Source organism: Cimex lectularius, unplaced genomic scaffold (assembly GCF_000648675.2).
Source record: "Cimex lectularius strain Harlan isolate CLEC.00 unplaced genomic scaffold, Clec_2.1 scaffold68, whole genome shotgun sequence".
Classification (NCBI taxonomy): domain Eukaryota; kingdom Metazoa; phylum Arthropoda; class Insecta; order Hemiptera; family Cimicidae; genus Cimex; species Cimex lectularius.
Window position 1 is genome coordinate 441,936 of NW_019392732.1, and position 19,283 is coordinate 461,218.

Here is a 19,283-nt window from a genome sequence, read left to right on the forward strand (position 1 = left end):
CATACAAGCTAAAAAATGTTACTCTCTTACATTTCTGAGACTAATATTTAGAGCGGTATTAAAGCAAGTCAATATAGACTAATTCGTTATGGTACAAATTTCTGTTCTGGTACTCAAATGATAGATAGATTGATACTGTATCAATAGCTATACAGGTGGGAGCCAAATGGCAAAATAAAGATATATACCTCATTAAAGATGTCTTCCAACTTAAATTGACATGGCACTATTTACAAAAGTAATTAATAATAATAATAATGTGTGGTGATAAGTGACCGTTAATCGATATTTATTTAGAAATCGTGAGATGCGGTTTGGTGTGATGTAGGTTTCAGAAAAATATTTTCTCTATCATGCCAACGTTTCGATCTTTATTGAGATCATCTTCAGGGCCTGGGATTTACAAACATTGTTTACATATATCAATTACATTTTGGATNATTTGTTTATGGTATAGTATGCAGTCAATAGACCTAGGTGGTACCTGCTTAGCCTTTATGAGAATTTTTATTTAGAAATCGTGAGATGCGATCTGGTATATTGCAGCTTTCAGAAAAACATTTTCTTTATCGTGCCAACGTTTCAATCTTTATTGAGATCATCTTCAGGGCCTGGGATTTACAAACATTGTTTACATATATCAATTACATTTTGGATGTGGAAAAGTGAATTTATACAATGCAAAATATATATTTTTTAAATATATATTCAATCAAATTATTTCTACTCACTCAAAGTGTTTGTTACACAAATTACACAGAAGACAAACACTTTGAGTGAGTAGAAATACTTTGATTGAATATATATAAAAAATAAAAAATCCTCTCGGACAGCAAGTCTCCATCTCAACCTACAACCGTTCGAATGTTCCCTTTTTTTTGCCATTTTTCAAATGTCATGTAATCAGAAAGAAGTAACTTGGTCAATTGACCACTAAAACGTAAATGGGTTAATATTTAATAAGTGAAAGAAGTATCACTTCACCCGTGGCCACTTCATAAGTCGCTGAGAATTCAATCCCGATTACACGACATTTGAAAATGGCAAAAAGAGAGAAAATTTGAACGGTTGTACGTTCAGATGGAGAGTCGGGGTCCGAGAGAATCGAAGTCACGATAGCTCAAGTGGTAGAGCAGCGGCGTATTTAGCTGAGGGTCGTGGGTTCGAATCCCGCTCGTGACACTGACTTTTTTATCTTAACGAAGACCTCACGTAGAAAGAATAATTAATTGAAAGAAATAACTTGGTCAATTGACCATAAAAACGTAAATGGATTAATACTAGATAATAATGTTAATTATTTACACTAAACACATTGGTGAACTTAAATTAATACTGAAAGAATGGTCAAATTTAGATTTTAGACCTTGCTGACCAGATTTGTGCCACCTATTGTTATATTACAGTTTGTCCAATTTTAAAACCACACAGAAAAAATATTTAAAAATTATTATTGTTTTTGTTATTTCTAGATATTAACGCTAAATACTGAAATATGTACTTGTGCAATATTTGAATGTATTTGTAATGAGGCTTTCAATTTATATACCTTATATTTTTTTTTCATTTTTTCCTTAAGTGAAATCGGTTTCGTAATTAAATCACATGATCTACTGAGCAAATACAGCGTTCAGTATACACATAAATAAATATCTGAAGGAAATGTAGTGGAAGTGTGTTTACGGACATTACTTTGTTAAATATTTTTAGCAATTAAGCAAAATGGTAAATATCATACTTATAATTCTTGTGACTTCAGTTGGTTAGAGACATTGGTACAAAAAGATTTTATTTAATGTAATTCCAATTAAAGAAAACCTCCGTTATCGTCAGTAATTGTTGTTGGTTCATTACTATAGAATATGCTGGAAAAGGAACATACCACGTCTGGCGTGTTGGGAAAGTGTATATCATCCCGAAACGGCTCATTGGCCCTCTTCATCATCCGGCTATCACATTGATACATACACATACACTCGCACATACGCTCGAACACTCATTCACAATACACGATGATTACCCACCGGCCAACCGGAGAATTCCCCTGTCTCCTAAAACGAAGAGAATGCCATATCGTCGGGCATGAATCAATCTTTTACCTGTTTTCATGAAGTTTCAGAACGCATACCTGGCGTACCAGGCGGCCGACGGGCTCATTGTCCCCTCAAAAGTCCCAGGAACGGCCCGACAAAATATTGATCATCCGACGGGATTAATTGTGAAAAGAGGGAATGCGCCCTGTCCGTGTAGAATGAGAATTTGCACTTTTCAGACCTCTGATCCAATTAATTACGACCTCCGTACATGGTAACTATGGCATTCCTGATGCCGTTCACAACCATTGATAAATCACTTCATTCCTAAAGATGTAAAGCCTCAACCGATTAATGCAACGTACATTCTCTTTGACTAATACACTCCATGATATTAGTTTATACAATGACGACTGTTCGTTTATGACTTCAGGTCTCTGTTCACCTCGCTTTCTTTACACCTTCGTGATTTATTGCAACTTCCTTTCAACCATTAATTAGAATAGCAGTATTTCCAAAAAAGAGGAGGTTGAGCGGGTGTGAGTAGCGATAATTTTTGCAATGTAATTACGAGCCTAAAGCCAGGAACACACTTACCCGATGCTATACCATGCGACGCTACCCGACGCCTTGCCACGTTTTGGTGGGGTGTGCACATCTATCCGACGCAAGTACACGTCGCGTACAGTCCACAGCGTTTATCACAATAATCACTATCACAATCGCAACGCATCTTTTGTTCTTAATGCACTATTTTGATCAAAACCTTGTAATAAATTGTTAGTTAAATTTTATGAGCACAACCATCTAATAAATTGTTTGTTAAACTTAATTGTTTTAAATAAAGTTACTCCTAACCATCATAATTAAACAATGTTTATAAAAACTTATGCATTTTTGATCTCGTTTAATTTGGTTTACATTAAAATAACATGTTGTAATTAATATAACGACAAAATTACATGTACTTAGTTTGAAATAAACTACAAAAAATATGAGTGTCCTGTTCTGATGCTACCCGACATTACAAAATGGTGTAATTTTACGAGCAAAACTATGAAATAAATTGTTAATTAAATTTTATGAGCAAAACCGTGTAATAAATTGTTCCAATTTTAGTATATGTACCGCCGAAGCGAGTACAATAAATTGTTAGTTAAATTCATTATATCAAAAAATCGTATTCCGGTGTTTTGATTAATTTTCTACCAAACCATTAAAATTAATTTTTTAAATAAAAACTAATTAATTTTTAATCACAGTTAATTTGGTTTATATTAAAATAAGTATGTTGTAATTAATATAACGACAATAATACATGTAGTTTGAATAAAAATATGAGTTCCGGTTCTTTTGTCTTCGACTGTACTCGATGCGACCCGACGAAAATCTGGACAGTGGGGATCGCAGAGCGTAGGGTAGGGTAGCGTAGCATAGCATCGGGTAGATGTGCACGGGGGTAATGCAACCTTATGGAAAATTGGAGTTTGGATGTGCGTCGGGTAGCGTCGCATGGCGTAGAATCGGGTAAGTGTGTTTCTGGCTTAAAGATTGATCTGAAGTTCAGAGAGAGCAAACCGTCATCTACGAAAATTTTTGATATAAATCAACTAGGAAGTGCATGATTGATGGTATTATATTATAAAGTAACTCAGTAACTCTGTAACGATGATGGCACTGCAAGACGGCCTATTTGCAAGCCATTCACGACATGCAAACTTTTGTAGCAAATTGCTTTCACATACTATTCATTTTGTATATAATTCCAAATGTATGAAGAAAAAATCGTTGATATATGTATTATTACGATATTGTTTCAACAGTGCTCAATACAGCTAACAAGATGGATAACAGTGATGATGAAGAAGACACACATTTCTGTCTCAAGTGCCATATGACCATAACGGGCCTAGAGAATTACGTGGAGCACAGAAAATCCAAGTGCGGTCGCCCAAGAGAAAAGTCTCCTGGGTCCGAGGAAATGCCAGATTTGAAGGCAGACGACTTCTTTTCTTCATTGAACCTCCAAAGCAGCTACAAATCTGGGGAAGCGATCCCTATCAAGGTGCCTGGCATACTGACGAGGAGCAAGGTAAAGGTAACAAAGGATGGTGGGAAACGAAAACGGTTCGACGAGGAGGAAGACTCCGAAGAAGAAGAATCGGAAGAAGAAGCGTCGTCCGGTGGTAAATGGCGACCCGACGAGTGTAGAAAACAACTCTGGCCACCTCCTGGACACACAGGAGGAAAGTGGAAACCCACGATCGACAAATCTGATCTTGCAACTGAGGTAAGCCCTCGGAGTCGATTTTCGTTTTGTAAATTTAAATTAATTTATATTGCAGGAAATCGTATTTTACGAACGTCCACCGCCCAGCCACACGAGAGGAAAGTGGGGTCCGTCCGAACGGCCCTGGGGACAGCTTCGAAAAGGAAATTTGTACTGGTGCGGCCCGTGTAACAGGAGACTCAGTTCAAAATTGATTTACGACCGTCATATAAAAAGCGAGCTTCATTTCAAACGGACTAACTCTTCTGTGATTCAGCAACCGAGGAGTAAAAGAAAGATAACAAGAACGAAAAAAGCTGTCGAAAGTACGCTTGGCGCGATCAACAAGCGGGTTAAGTCCGTAAGTATGTTGTATTTTAACTTATCAAAAGAATGTCATGGGCCTAAATTCCAATTAATTTAAGCATGCATTAAATTAGCGTACTCGTCACACATGATTCGATGATCACAAGTCTAACAAATCAGCCTTTTGTCAAGTCGCCAACAATTTGGTAATACATGCTAACAAGCGTACGGTATGTTTTGGCGAAACTAACATTCACAAGAAGAGACGTGTACGTGTTCGATATTTTGGAGTGTAGAATGCCAAAAACAGTTTGGTACAAATCCGTGTCCACCAAGCTGGTCGTCCCCTTGTAAGTCAAAAAATGTTATTCTCGTATGAAGCGTTCCTGCTAATCGCCCATTTACCCGGCCCACAGTAGCCGAGAAACAATTGTAATTTAATTTTTTTTAATTCAATGTTATAGAATATCAGTCGATTCGAACTCTCTTCTTACATATTTCTTTGCACTGCTAAATTCTTATCACTCAATATTAGTAGATATTTGCTTTAACACTACACTCATCTGTTTAAAATACACTGATCCACAGAAAACTTTATAGGGGTTTAGAAGCCTTTATTTAATGGCATAAACGTGACCTCAATCAATGACAATATTTGTTGTTTTCTTACTTATTTTTCCAATTATTCATTTAGTATTTTTATTTTCAATTTCACGGAATATACAATTATCGGTTAGTAGGTAAAAATTTTTATAATGGCACAGGCGATTCAAAAGATATGGCATTAGTAGCTAAACAGACGTTTCAGACTTTTTAAAAGATGAAAGATAAAAGCTGAACAAAAGGTCAAAAAAAACTAAAAACGACTCATGTATTCTATTTTGATTCCCATTTCTACATCGAACCTTGTGGTTTAACAAAACATATCCTCCAGCGTATCCAATCACAAAAATCCTTCGATCCATCGTCGATGTTCCTTTTTATGTATACAGCCTTACCATTCTCAATGAAATAATTATCCAATATCTTCTTGGAGTAGGGAAAAACCGCTACAAAAAGTTTCTCAAACAATTATCCAGCCACAAACTTTCAGAAACTTTTCATCTTGAAGCAAAAGGAATTAAACTTTACACTGGTGGACACTGTATAAAACTCAGAGGTGTTATGAAAGGTGGAACACCAGGCATCTAAACTCAGTCTTATCAATCTGTCAATCAAAATATATATTTTTTGTTAGCTATAAACTATCGTATTTAAGGACAGGGTACTTCAAAGTAATCCGACTTCATTTTTTTTTCAAAAACAAATTTTACTGACGTACTTTACTAAAAGCGCCTTTTACTTTTTGCAAATTTATCACTCGGACACCTGTGATATATTTTTTTACTTAGTATCACAAAAATGTTTCAATGAAATTGGTACTCTCACGGTTCCCACTTGTAATTTAAATATTAATATATTAAAATAGCTCGATATGTATTTAGTGTGAGACAAATGGAGAAATTTCTAGCGATTTTTTTAACCAACGTTTATATCTCAACAATAGCCATCTGCCACGCGTTAGCCGGGAAGACATTTACCCGATGCAACGCCATGCGACGCTACCCGATACTACCCGCGCAAATCCAAAGTCCATTTTTCCAAAAGATTATATTACCCGTGCACATCTGCCCGATGCTATGCTACGCTACGATACTCTACGCTACGCGATCCACACTGTCCAGATTTTCGTCGGGTAGCACCGAATACAGTCGAAGACAAAAGAATCGGACTCATACTTTTATTTCAAACTACATGTATTATTGTCGTTATATTAATTACAACATACTTATTTTAATATAAACCAAATTATCCAAGATTAAAAATTCATTAGTTTTTATTTAAACTAATGGTTAATGGTTTGGTAGAAAATTGACTGGACTCGAAAACTGACAATTTATAACACGGTTTTTCTCATAAAATTTAACTAACAATTTATTTCATGGTTTTGCTCATAAAATTTAACTAAGAATGTATTTCTTGGTTTTGCTCATAAAATTTAACTAACAATTTATTTCATGGTTTTGCTCATATAATTACACCATTTTTGTCGAGTAGCTTCAGAACAGGACACTCATATTTTTTTGTAGTTTATTTCAAACTAAATATATGCAATTTTGTCTTTATATTAATTACAACATCCCTATTTTAATGTAAACCAAACTAAACGAGATCAAAAATGCATAAGTTTTTATAAAAATTATTTAATTACGATGGTTAGGCAGAAAATTTATCAAAACACCGGAATAACTTTACTTAAAACAATTAAGTTTAACAAACAATTTATTACATGGTTGTGCTCATAAAATTTAACTAACAATTTATTACAAGGTTTTGCTCAAAATAGTGCATTAAGAACAAAAGAGGCGTTGCGATTGTGATAGTGATTATTGTGATCGCTGGGTGACTGTACGTGGCGTGCGCTTGACGTCGCACAGATGTCCACACCCTACCAAAACGTGGCAAGGCGTCGGGTAGCGTCGCATAGCGTTGCATCGGGTAAGTGTGTGCCCGGCTTTAAGTATATCTCGGAAGGGAAGCCAACCAGCGAGTATAGAAAATCCTATCAACATCATTCTATACTCAATGAAGCCAACCCGCCGAGGAACAATACCGCCATCACCAACCAGTGGGTCCAAGTCTCCAGTCTTATACCATTTACTACATCTTGCATTAGCTGACCGTACGGAGTCCCTTAAAAACTTAAACAAGATTTTTTTCCTTAAAATTCGTACAGTCAAGTCAAAATAATGAAAACAAGTTGTACGACAAACAACAAACAATAATATTTATAAATCGAGGAAACACTGAGAAATCACTGAACCATAACCTAACACTTTTAACTTTTATAGCCTATTATTTTTATCACACCTGTAAGTTGTACATTGTTTTGTTGTTTTTCAGGATAAGGAGGTCAAAAGGCGTGGAGGGTATATTGTATGCGAAGTATGCAGGTGTAGGGTATGGCCCCATCTTATGGGGAAGCATTTGGTATCACATTACCACTGTAAACACCCGAGTTCGAAAGAAGCGTCAACGGCACTTGTCCTGCAGAACATCGCTTCAATCGTGCGCCAATCACCATTTCAGTGCGCCTTGTGCAAGTTCTACTGCAACACACAACAAACATTCCTCAACCACTGGGCATCGGAAATGCACAGGAAGAATGACAATAAAGTGAGTAGGATTCAGTGGTCCGCTGATATGGTGGTGGGGTTATAAATAATGCAGGCAATTAATTAATTATAAAAAATGAAAATGCAATATCAAACGAAAAAAGTTTATACAATCTGTGAATGGCTTTTCTATAACTCATTTACTGTGGCATTAAGGAACTATATTATTGTAGATTTCCCAACAAGGAAGGGTAAGGAAATAGCTAGAATTACATACCATACAAAAAAAATTCGGTTCGCTCCAAACTTGTCTTTAGTTTTTCTATTGTCCTAACATGCCACCATTATTCCCGCTTCTCTTCTTTTCAACTGACATTTTTGTAATTAATAATATTTCAGAAGAGTATACTCATTCACATCTCTGCTATCTACTTTTTTCTAATGCGTGAACACTACCTCTAATTGCATAAACTATAAGACAAAACAGAACTAAATACACATCCAGCATTTTCTTTGGGCTTGTGTGGCTGTCGATGGCCTTCCTCTGGTGTCACACACTGCTGTGTGCTAAGGCGAAGTTCTATTGACGAATGGCTCGACCATAGGCCTGACTCCAGGTTCAACGCACTCATAAGTCCACTATCATTCCCTGAGGCCAGGTGCAACGAATCCTTCCTCGATTGTCTCACCATGGATCTCACAAGCTTAAGTAAAGGCCTCCAAGCAAGCCATTTTCTTTGTCGGGTAGGACAAGTTGAACTATCAACATTGACTGTTTCAGCAAGCCGTGAGCGTCCCACTACCCTGGAAAGTTGGGCAAGCTAACTGAATCCTCATTCCACGTTGAGTACGCCTTGGCGGGACCACGCTTCGAAAGGTGCCACTTGTATTTATCTCCGGGGTATTTTTTTGGATATTTCCTGATTGTGTGGCTATGGTTCTTATGGTTTTCCCGTGGTGAGGTTCAACTCCTCCCATTGTCCGCCTCTTTCTAAAATAGATATTCGAGTCACTGTCTCTCGGTGTTCCCTATCGTCGTTACGCATTCGAAGGGTTTGGGTGAGGTTTTATACTATTTTTGTGTATGGTTTTTCTTTTGCCCATAACCTATGTTGATGATCGATCTTTATTGAGGTCATCTTCAGGGCTCAAAGTGTTTGTTTTCCGTGTAGTCATTATTGTGGGTCGTGATGAGAGTACAGAGTAATACCACAAGGCAGTCGGATCCAGCCGAGGAGAGAAGAGAGAAGCAAGAAACATTTCGCGGTCGCAACTGACCATGTGGAAATGGGTTCGAAGCTACTGGGAAAAAAATTGGAGGATCTGTCGGCGAGGGGCCATCGCACGTAGAGGTGCACTCTGCGAGGACAAGACAGAAGTAGAAAAAAAAGAAGTTGTGCGTGTTCAGTGGTGTCCGATCTAAGGGTGCAAATAAACAAATACAATAACACTTATTCTATTTAGAACTAAATTTACTTTTTTTTTAATTACAGTAATAATAAAACGGAAACGTACATCTAAGGACTAGAGTTTTGAATTATCAGGCCTAATAAAGAAATACAAAAACGGCGAACCCGTAAGATCACTCTTCAACCTTGATCCACTTCAAGCTGCACTGTGTTTGCTGTGATCAACAACGTTCTCTTTGGGCGTCGCCTATCGCGCCCGTAGATCGTATACCTCTGATTTTTTTTCCAGTTTCTATATAATAACTATAACCAACAGTAATAAATATCTTCTTAGAAGCAATAAAAGGTATAAGAAAGTATTTGTCGAAGCATGGAATCATTAGGAAGGATCAGTCATTTTTATCTCTCTTCAAAACATCCGTGTGTGGTTTCAGGTTCTCGACATGCCACACTCCAACCGATCGTTTAGTGTCAATCTCTTCTAATTCGCACATCTCTGGAGACAGCTTATTCTTTATTCTAAATTTTAGAAATCAGCGAGTTCGCTTATTATCCTGGCGGCGACCGATTGGGTATGGCACCACACAACTTGGCCTTCAGCTTTTCTTAAGTTGTATGCTCTACTCGACGTAAGCCCGATCTGACCTATCTTGTCCGTCCTTCAACAAAATCAACTTATCCCGCAATCCGTTCATATGTCGTTCTGTTGACATTTAGATTACCTTCATCGTTCACCATGTTGTTGTTATAGTTTAATTTTGTAATATAACTCTTACTATTTATTATTGCACTTGATGTTTAAGCTGCCTACTTAATATTTATAATTCGAAACATTTTTCATTATACATTAAACACATTTTTAACCAAAATAATTTGAAGAAAAATTAATAAACTTAAATAATATGTCAGATTTTGTCTGTAATTTTCAGTGTTAAAATATGTACACTATACCCAGATAATATATTCATTTGATGCTGTTAAGAATTTTCAATATTAGCTAATTCTTTCGACGTTTTTTATTTTATAATATTAGGGTTTTTGGTTTTATTTTTTAAATAAATTTATAACCTATTGTGCTAACAGTGTTAAAAATTCATAGAATATAATGCTTATCGTTTCTTTAGTGAAAAGATTGGACAACAAATGAATCTGCAATAACACCAGTAGCATGACTAACAACTTTAACCTATTTTCTTGCTATGTGTTAATCTTTCATTCAGTTTACAGGCCGCTATTGGTGTGCATTTTGTAAATTTGGTACGGAATCTACGGTGGAAATGGGCTGTCACCTGGTTGGAGAAGCGCACAGCGAAGTCGTCTCCCTCATCAACCACTCTGTACCGATAATCATCCAAAAACGACTCCCGCTCTGGTGCGAAATATGCAGAAAACGTTTCAGATACAATGCGCAGGTGATTACTTCAATTGCCTGACGGTTTACTCCGCATTTCCTAGAAACTAAATGATAAACCAATGTTTCGTGTAATTCGGTCTGTTTTAACTATGTGTTTCACATGTTTTTACTCTATTTGCGTAACTGAACTCAAATCCATACATTAAGCTTAATTCGTTTGCTGGAATTAACATTGGAAACATACAGTATCACAACTATTTCCAATCACTACTATTGCGACAAAAGCCCCGTGTAAAATGTTGAATGGAAATATATGGGGTATCTAAACGGACATGTTTAGCAAGCAAGGGTGATTAATTTTATAGGCTGTAACAATTTATTTATTGTAAATGGAATTGGTAAAATAAAATTTTGAAATTTATGATTAACAAATATTTTCACTGAAAGTGTTCCCTTGTAGATCCGAATTCACAGCAGAATGTGGCATCACGTGCAGGACAGTGGGACGGCGTCGGACTCTTATCAGGAGGTGATGAAATGTACTGACTGCGTCTACACCGCCTTTTCGCTCACTTCCTTCCAAAAGCACAGACGGATGAAGCACTCTGCTAAGTACTGCTTCTGCCGGCTGTGCAATCTCACGTTCGAAACCGCGGAAGACGCCCAGGCGCACAGGAAGACAAAAGAGCACATCGGGAAAAGAGAGGCGAGGCCAAAGACGTGCGAATATTGCATGAATGTCTTCCCATCGATAATAGCGCTCAAGAAGCATCTCTGGAACGTTCATCCAGAACAAAAACACAAGTAATTAATTGATTTTACTAAAATACTCAGCTTGTTTCATTTTAGCGTTGATTTGTGTATGTCAGTTGTTTTCGGCTTTTCGCCATCTTCAATGGTTCGTATTATTTCTGCGTATTTTTCGTCTAATTTAAGCGTGCTTATGACGAAAGACCAACTATAACAGACAGAAATAGTCAAGGACAATCGGATGTGATCAAACTACAATTCATACCCCTCCATTAACATAAAAGTAATAAGTTTTTTGCTATACAGGTGTCTTAAGTGTGGAGAGGAATTTCTATTGAAACAAGAGGTTTCCCAGCACGTGAAATCTAAGTCGTGTAAAACGTACGACTTTATCGGGAAACAGCCTTTCAGGGAACATAAGTGTTCCGAGTGCGATTTCTCCTGCGACACTGAGTCCGAGCTGATTGTGCATGCTGTACTGCACAAAGGTGAGACCTCAAACGGCATGTACCCGTGCATCTACTGCGGGAGGAGTTTCAAGAAACTTTCCCTCAGGAACCACGCCAAGACGCATACGGCAGAGCGGCCTTTCACCTGTACTGTCTGCCATCTGAGGTAAGCAAATGTTCAGAAATGTTCCATACCGCTTTTTTATGAGTGTATTTTAATTAACGACATTAAATGATCCCTCGGGGTGACAGTTAAAGACCCTTTAAAAAAATATCCAATTGTAATACTGGACTAGTAAATATATAACATAATATCGGATTATGATGTCAACTTAGATTAGAATCATTAGACATTGTATAGAAGCGCACTAGATTCTTCGCCATCAGCCAATATAAAATTGATTAATTTTCTATTCACACCGCAAGTACTTGGCAATACGGCCTACTCGAGTCGTGACCGTATGAAGGTGTCCAGTCACCCAGTCCCCTGGTTGTCAGGCACCTGGTGACCAGATCTGCTTATGCCCGTGTGAGTAGGCCCTACGCGTAACGTAACCCAGCCCATGCGCATCTCGAGTTACGCGAATATGGTCATGCAAAAAAATTTGTTATCCAACCCTACAAAATGTTAAACTAGTTTCAGGAGGAGAGACACTCTCGTCAGACACGTCAGCAGGGTTCACGACATGAGGCTAGGCTTTCACGGAGACTTAGAATGTGAAACTTGTTCGAGAAGGTTCGCAAAGCAGGAATCCCTTGAACGGCACATGGCCAACCACTCTAACGACCGATATCGCTGCACTGAATGCACTCAGACTTTTGCCAAAAAGTAAGTAAAAAATATTATCGTTTGGTAAAAGAAGTTTTAAGGATCACACTGGCCGAGATTGATAGGGCGTTCGTTTATACTATAATACTAGTATTTCTTAGCAAGCAGTCCAGGTTATAAAATCATAATCCATAAGGCTTATACCCAACAAACAACAAGATCGGCCCACCAATGTAACCTTTAACATTGGTTCATCTCATGATATATACAATCTCTCTCTCTCACACACACACACACTCTCTCTCTCTTTTATTTTTCTTTCCACGGTTTGTTCAATGAAAAACTGAAAAAGGACTATTTTACTACATTCCACATCATCAAATACTTCAAAGATCTCTCTCTTTCCTATGTTCCTCGGGATATCTCCCTCAAAGAGAGAGGAGAGATTGGCCAATACGGGAAAAGGGGATTAGGCTAATAATTGCCCCAGTGTAAGAGGTCCGCACACTAGGAACTGCTCTCGGCCGCGTTGGTCGAATTTGCCCTCCATCTGACTAGCGCTGCGGTTTAGAGTAGATTTTACATTTCACACAATCGTTCGCTTCGTCTTTACAAATATGGCGTCCGAGGGCAGCCGAATATACCCGAACTCAACGATTTCCGCCCCCCCGGCGCACATTAGGCCGGTAGCGCGGCGCGGAGCCGGGTTGCAGAAGTCTGGCAAAGTGGCAACTTCCTCTAGCTCCGCGCCGCGCCGCCCTACCGGCCTAGTGTGGAGGTTACATTCATTTCAATGTATTCTTCTTGGGGGTCGGTTCCGCGCCGCGCCACCGACCTAGTGTGCGCCCAACTTTAGAGTACATCTTCGTTGCGGAGAAGGCTCATAATCGCGCTCTTGCGGGCGTGAGCCCTTGTAAGCTCCTCCCTAGATTGGTCGTGAAACGCCTTTAGAATAGGTTTATGTAATGCGATGTTAAAAGCAAGGCCATATCATCTGCGTACTGTGCGAGGGAACGTTTGTTTACCATAAGGATAGCATTGATATAAATATTAAACTGAATGGGTCCAAGAATAGAACCCTAAGAAACCCCTATTGCTACTTGAAACGAGGAAACAGAAAACTTCCTGCTATCCTGAAAGACCAATAGCTAAAATAGGATTACAAACGAGACTCGTGCTTAATGATTATGGATTTCTTGGCAGATATTATCCACACCGATGGACCTGCCTGGACTTATCTCGTCAAAAATGGATACATTTCACCTGTCTCCATTCGTGTTATAATAATTGCGTTGTGTGTGGAGGACAACAGTGTGATAATTATAGCAGGAGTATTGACAGCCAGGCCTGTCTGTCATTTGACAGGCCGCTGTCACTCCAACTACCGCTGGCTCCTAATCAACTTACTCCAATACATCATTCCCACCAGACCTCCCTTTCGAACCTCCTCCCACCAACAGCGGCTATTGAGTCCTCTACTAATTGAAACATAAATCAATACATAATACCCCATAACGAGACCGTGGCCAGTCTAATTAACAATACCCGAGAAGCAGTATTGTTTGCACCGCCTCTACAATTTTATGTTTGAACTTAATCACTGAATGAATGGCTAATGAGTTTGAATATTTTATCATTATTTTTCCGACCCTGGAAAGACTAAAACTAAAACCATTTTAAATGTATGTCTAGTACATAGATTATATCAATTATGCAAATTGTTTTTCTCGGAAATAGACTTTCTTTTTAAAACAAATAGAGAAAACTTGCCGTTTTTATTGATAGTTGCCACCTCGTTTGATTTTGTATAAGAAGAAAATTGTTATTTTTAAGTTTGTATCGCATTAATCAATAAACCCCTGTGTCTGTTTTTGATAGTCGTTTATTGAAACAATTTCCACTCTCCTTCCTTGGGTATTGAGTGTGATTCGAATGACCCATTGCGAATAATATTGCTATATGCTGTAAAAATCCACATATCATACCCGATCTTCTGAGAATCGGAACGTTATTTTGTCGGTTTGAAGAGCGGCCACGGACTGAAACGCTATGATTGAAATTTGTCACTTAAAAACAAACAGATCATCCAAGTATTGATCCAGAAATCATAGCCAAATCTCTGTAAATAAACAAATAACAATATTAAAAAAAAAACATAACTGCTGTAGAAACTGCAACCACATTTGCAGGGTTTAACAGCTAAACACATACTTTTATAATCAAACTAAACGAACTTTTTCCCCATAAAGAAAATTATCTTAGTGTTACAAATTTGTCTTGCTTTCAAACATCAAAAAAAGAGCTAAATAACGCAATAAAATATCACAAATAACAATAGTTTGTCAAAAGTAAAACCGTATTTCTAATTCAACGATAATGATGATCGCAACTTTATTAGGCTGATAATTAATATAAAAATAACCGTGGAAATTCTCTTTTATTAAAATTGTACCATGCACCCCGACCAGGGGGGATAGCCGAGTAGTTACGGCAAATCTCGGCTCGTAAACCGTGCGGCCATGGGTTCGATTCCCAGCACCGACCCAGGAATTTCTAATACACAACTATATCTATGAAGTAAAATTTTTGTTGGAAAAAGTGTAAAGCCACTTGTAAAAAAATCTAAAACCTAATATATAGCTGAAAAGTTATACTAAAAAGATTTATAACAAACTGCTATCGTACCTCATAGTCAATTTGATATACGATCATTCCACTACAGTGTCGATCATGTGCACCGCGTCCATAATACTATATCGTCCTCTTTGGCGGTTAAACAGAGTTGCTCAAAAATTTGATCTGGCATGACCCACGATTTTGTTGAGGTAGGGCTTCCTTCACTTACTTAATAATTATTTGGAGATCGTGAGATGCGGTCTGGTGTGATGTAGGTTTTAGAAAAACATTTTCTTTATCGTGCCAACGTTTCGATCTTTATTGAGATCATCTTCAGGGCTCAAAGTATTTTAGAGTCACTCTCAACACGACACACAAGAAACACATCTTGGCACGATAAAGAAAATGTTTTTCTAAAACCTACGTCACACCAGACCTCATCTCGCTCATTAATCAACGGTCATTAAACACCATACATTACTTAATAATCCTTAAATCGTGCTTGCCGACTATCCTGTATCCGCCTAAAATATTATGCCCCATTTTGCTGCCGACACTTTCAACCTGTCATCTAATTGTGATCCTTCCCTAACTATTAGCAATGTACATCTCTAACTAAATATCCCCAGACTTGGTTTAGCAAATAGAGGATAAAAATAAATGAAACCGAATCCATTTGTATCACCTTCATCCTTCATAAATCCACTTGTCCTTCAATCCCATCCCAACATCTGATATGGTACGTTACCTGGGACCATTGCAAATAACACTAACATGGAACCCTCATGCAAGACAGAACCGACAGGAAACCCATCGGCGTAGCAAACTACTTCTTAAGGTGGGCGCACACAAGGTCGGTGGGGCGGCGCGACGCGACGCAGAATTGTGAAGGTCCGCACATTAGTTTAGTGTTGATTTTAGCGCTGCGGTTTAGGGATGGTTAGGAGGATATTAGGAAGCGGGGTTTGTGCTCCCCAGGCACTGCAGCCTTTTGGCTTATTGTACCTTCCTAGTTCCTTAGTTCAGTGCAATAGATTCAATACTTCTCCTTAGAAGTATCAGGTCATCGACTGTCGCTGCTGCAATTTGATTCCCTAAGTTTTTTTCGTATGTTACGTTGAATCTCCATTGAGCTGTTGCTTCGCAGTCGAAGATGATATGGGTGGCTGTTACCTCCTCTTCACTACATAATCTGGAGATGGGATCATCGTTGTATATGCCCATGTTGTATAGATGTTTTCTCAGATGCCAGTGACCAGTTAGTAGTCATATCACTCCTCTGAGTTTAGCCCTCTCCAGTTGCAGCCGTGATTTTGCCAGTCTCGGTGAGGGTTGTTCCATCATAAATTTACTGTGTCTAGCGCCGCTAGAGTTTATCCACTTCTCCTTTTGTTTTGTTTCGATCCATTCTGCGATGGAGGATTCTATATTTGTTTTTGTTCTCCCAAGAATAGGTTCGGAGTCTTGCAGATGGTCTTGCAGATCCTCCTCTGGCCAGTCTGTCTGCTTTCTCGTAACCCAAAATTCCCCTGCGCCCTGGCACCCAAGATATCATCAGATTGTTGTGTTTCCCCAGGTTTTGGATATTTTGGATGCATTCACTGACTAATTTTTATGTTATTCTTTCACATGCTATTGCTACAATGGCTGCTTGGTTATTAGAACTTATGAGGATTTTTTTGTCAGTGTAATCTCTTTTAAGATTTTCCAGGGCCGGAAAAATCATGTATTTCTGCTTGATGTATGTATGTAATGTAAATTATGTGAATCGATGTAACAATTATCACACACTTCACTAATAATAATAAAGTCAATTTTGAAAATTCTGAGGTTTCCGAAAATTACATGATTTCACCATTCCTGCAACGATTGGTATGGATACTAGGAAGCAGGGTTTGTACTGCCCAGGCACTGCAGCCTTCTGGCTTATTGTACCTTCCTAGTTCCTTCGTTCAGAGCAATAGACTCATTCCTTCTCCTTAGAAGTATCAGGTCATTGACTTTCGATGGTACAATTTCATTCCCTATGTTTTTTCGTATGTTAGGTTGAATCTCCATTCAGCTGTTCCTTCGCATTCGAAGATGATATGGGTGCCTGTTTCCTCCTTCTCATTACATAATCTACAGATGGGATCTTCGTTGTATATGCCCATGTTTTGTAGGTGTTTTTTCACATGCCAGTGACCGGTTAGTAGTCATATCACTCCTCTGAGTTTAGCCCTCTCCAGCTGCAGCAGTGCTTTTGCCAGTCTCGGTGAGGGTTGTTTCATCATAAATTTACTGTGTCTAGCGCCGCTAGAGTTTATCCACTTCTCCTTTTGTTTTGTTTGGATCCATTCTGCGATGGAGGATTCTATATTTGTTTTTGTTATCCCAAGTATAGGTTCGGGGCCTATGTATGGTCTTGCAGATCCTCCTCTGACCATTGTGTCTTCTTTCTAATTACCCAAAATTCCTCTGTGCCCTAGCACCCAAGATATCACCAGGTTATTTTGTTTCCCCAGGTTACGGAGATTTTGGATGCATTCTCTGACTAATTTTGATGTCATTCTTGATGCTAATGCTTTAATGGCTGCTTGGCTATCAGCTCTTATGAGGGTTTGTTTGCCAGTGCCAGTAACCTCTTTTAAGATTTTCCAGGGCCGGAAAAATCATGTATTTCTTCTTGAAAGACCGTGTATTTCCCTAATGAGTTTGATTGCTCATGTTTTGGGCTTGTACAGAAAACGCCCCTTCGTTTGTTTTGGAGCCATCTGTATACCATATCATTATATCTGGTGCTCTCCTGGGTTCTTCCTCTCCTTTACAGTCCGTTGAGACTTTGTAGGAAGTAGTAAAGAATGTTTTCGGGATCATATAAAGCAATCCATCATTCAAATCCTCTAGTCTTGTCACAGTGTTCTGGTAAATCTCATAAGTCGTTTGAAGCTGTAATGGAAACATTTGAAAAATTGGTCGGCCAATGCGAGGGTGACATGACTATGTGTATCCAGAACCGGCTTTTTTGTTCAATTTTTAATTTTTTTTTTTTTTCAATATTGACGTAGTTCATACTCAATGTTTGTTTCAGCATCTACGTGATTGTTCGATTTAACAAAAAAAAATGTTGGTTTGAAATGTTCGAAATTACTATTGTAGAGAACTTTAAAGTTGGGCGCACACTAGATGTGCGGACTTTCACAATTCCGCGCCGCGCCACCGACCTAGTGTGCGCCCAGCTTTATGCTGATGGTTGAACCGGCAGTCCATCCTATTGTTTTGCAAACTTTTATTTACACTTCATCTAATTTCATCTACAACTGTGTATGTATTATATTCAACCAGCAGATTTGATTTCAATTTGTGAAAGTGATATTTCTGGCATTGTAAAGAATGCTACCCATCGGCGCTCCTCTGGATTGATAATAGGATATTTATTATTGAAGAGGGCTCTAACCATGTTGTTTTCTCTTGCCTACAGGGTAAACGTGGAGAATGAAGCAATCGTATTTGTGTGTTATTGTGATCACGTAATTTACTGTGAAAACGTCTGCATTATAAACATATACCCGTACATTCAGATAGTTTTTTGTAGGTATGTTTATGTCGAAACTTTTGATTTTAATGGTAATGTTGATTGAGGTTATAGTCGGTAATACAGGATTTTAAATCATTTGTTAAATGTCGTTTTTATACGTGTTTGCAGATTCTAACTTAGTGGTCTATTAAATCTAAGTCCTAAATAGTTAACTTTGTTGCGGAACAGGTTCATCGTAGGCTTGCTAGGACAAGCCTCACCGTGGAATGTATGTATATATAGGGTGTCCCAGTTCCTTCTGACGAAACTCACGGAATCGATTCTACTCTTCGTTAGGAGCAAAATATGACCAGGAGAAAATTTTCGGAAAGTTCTCTATTTTGAAGATATTCGTCAATTTAGGTTTTGTCAACTTTTCACCCTACCTTATCACATAAAAACTCTTACAACTTCCAAAATGTTGAGACTACAACAAATCCAATTACACCATTTGAAAGAACGCTAAATTTGCTGTAAGATACTTCTATTTGCAATAATCTGAATGACGTAAAATGTTAGCCAATATCAGTTGGAACATGTCAAAATTACAAAATTTAAAATAAATAAATAATAAATTTTATTTTACAAAGCGAGTTCTAATTGATTTATTTCTACCC

At 38.1% G+C, this 19,283-nt stretch overlaps 1 protein-coding gene across 2 annotated transcripts in view; it reads left to right on the plus strand.

Annotated features, from left to right (window-relative positions):
• LOC106661443 (zinc finger protein 43) overlaps positions 1–19,283 on the plus strand; it is a 127,510-nt gene that overhangs the window by 74,367 nt on the left and 33,860 nt on the right. For both annotated transcript variants that reach the window (XM_024226871.1, XM_014384837.2), the window contains exons 2-8: positions 3,857–4,323; positions 4,379–4,663; positions 7,552–7,824; positions 10,393–10,584; positions 10,987–11,330; positions 11,583–11,891; positions 12,363–12,554. In XM_024226871.1, coding sequence (XP_024082639.1) covers positions 3,877–4,323; positions 4,379–4,663; positions 7,552–7,824; positions 10,393–10,584; positions 10,987–11,330; positions 11,583–11,891; positions 12,363–12,554 — 2,042 coding nt within the window. In that variant the 5' untranslated portion in view covers positions 3,857–3,876. The remainder of the gene's footprint in view (positions 1–3,856; positions 4,324–4,378; positions 4,664–7,551; positions 7,825–10,392; positions 10,585–10,986; positions 11,331–11,582; positions 11,892–12,362; positions 12,555–19,283) is intronic.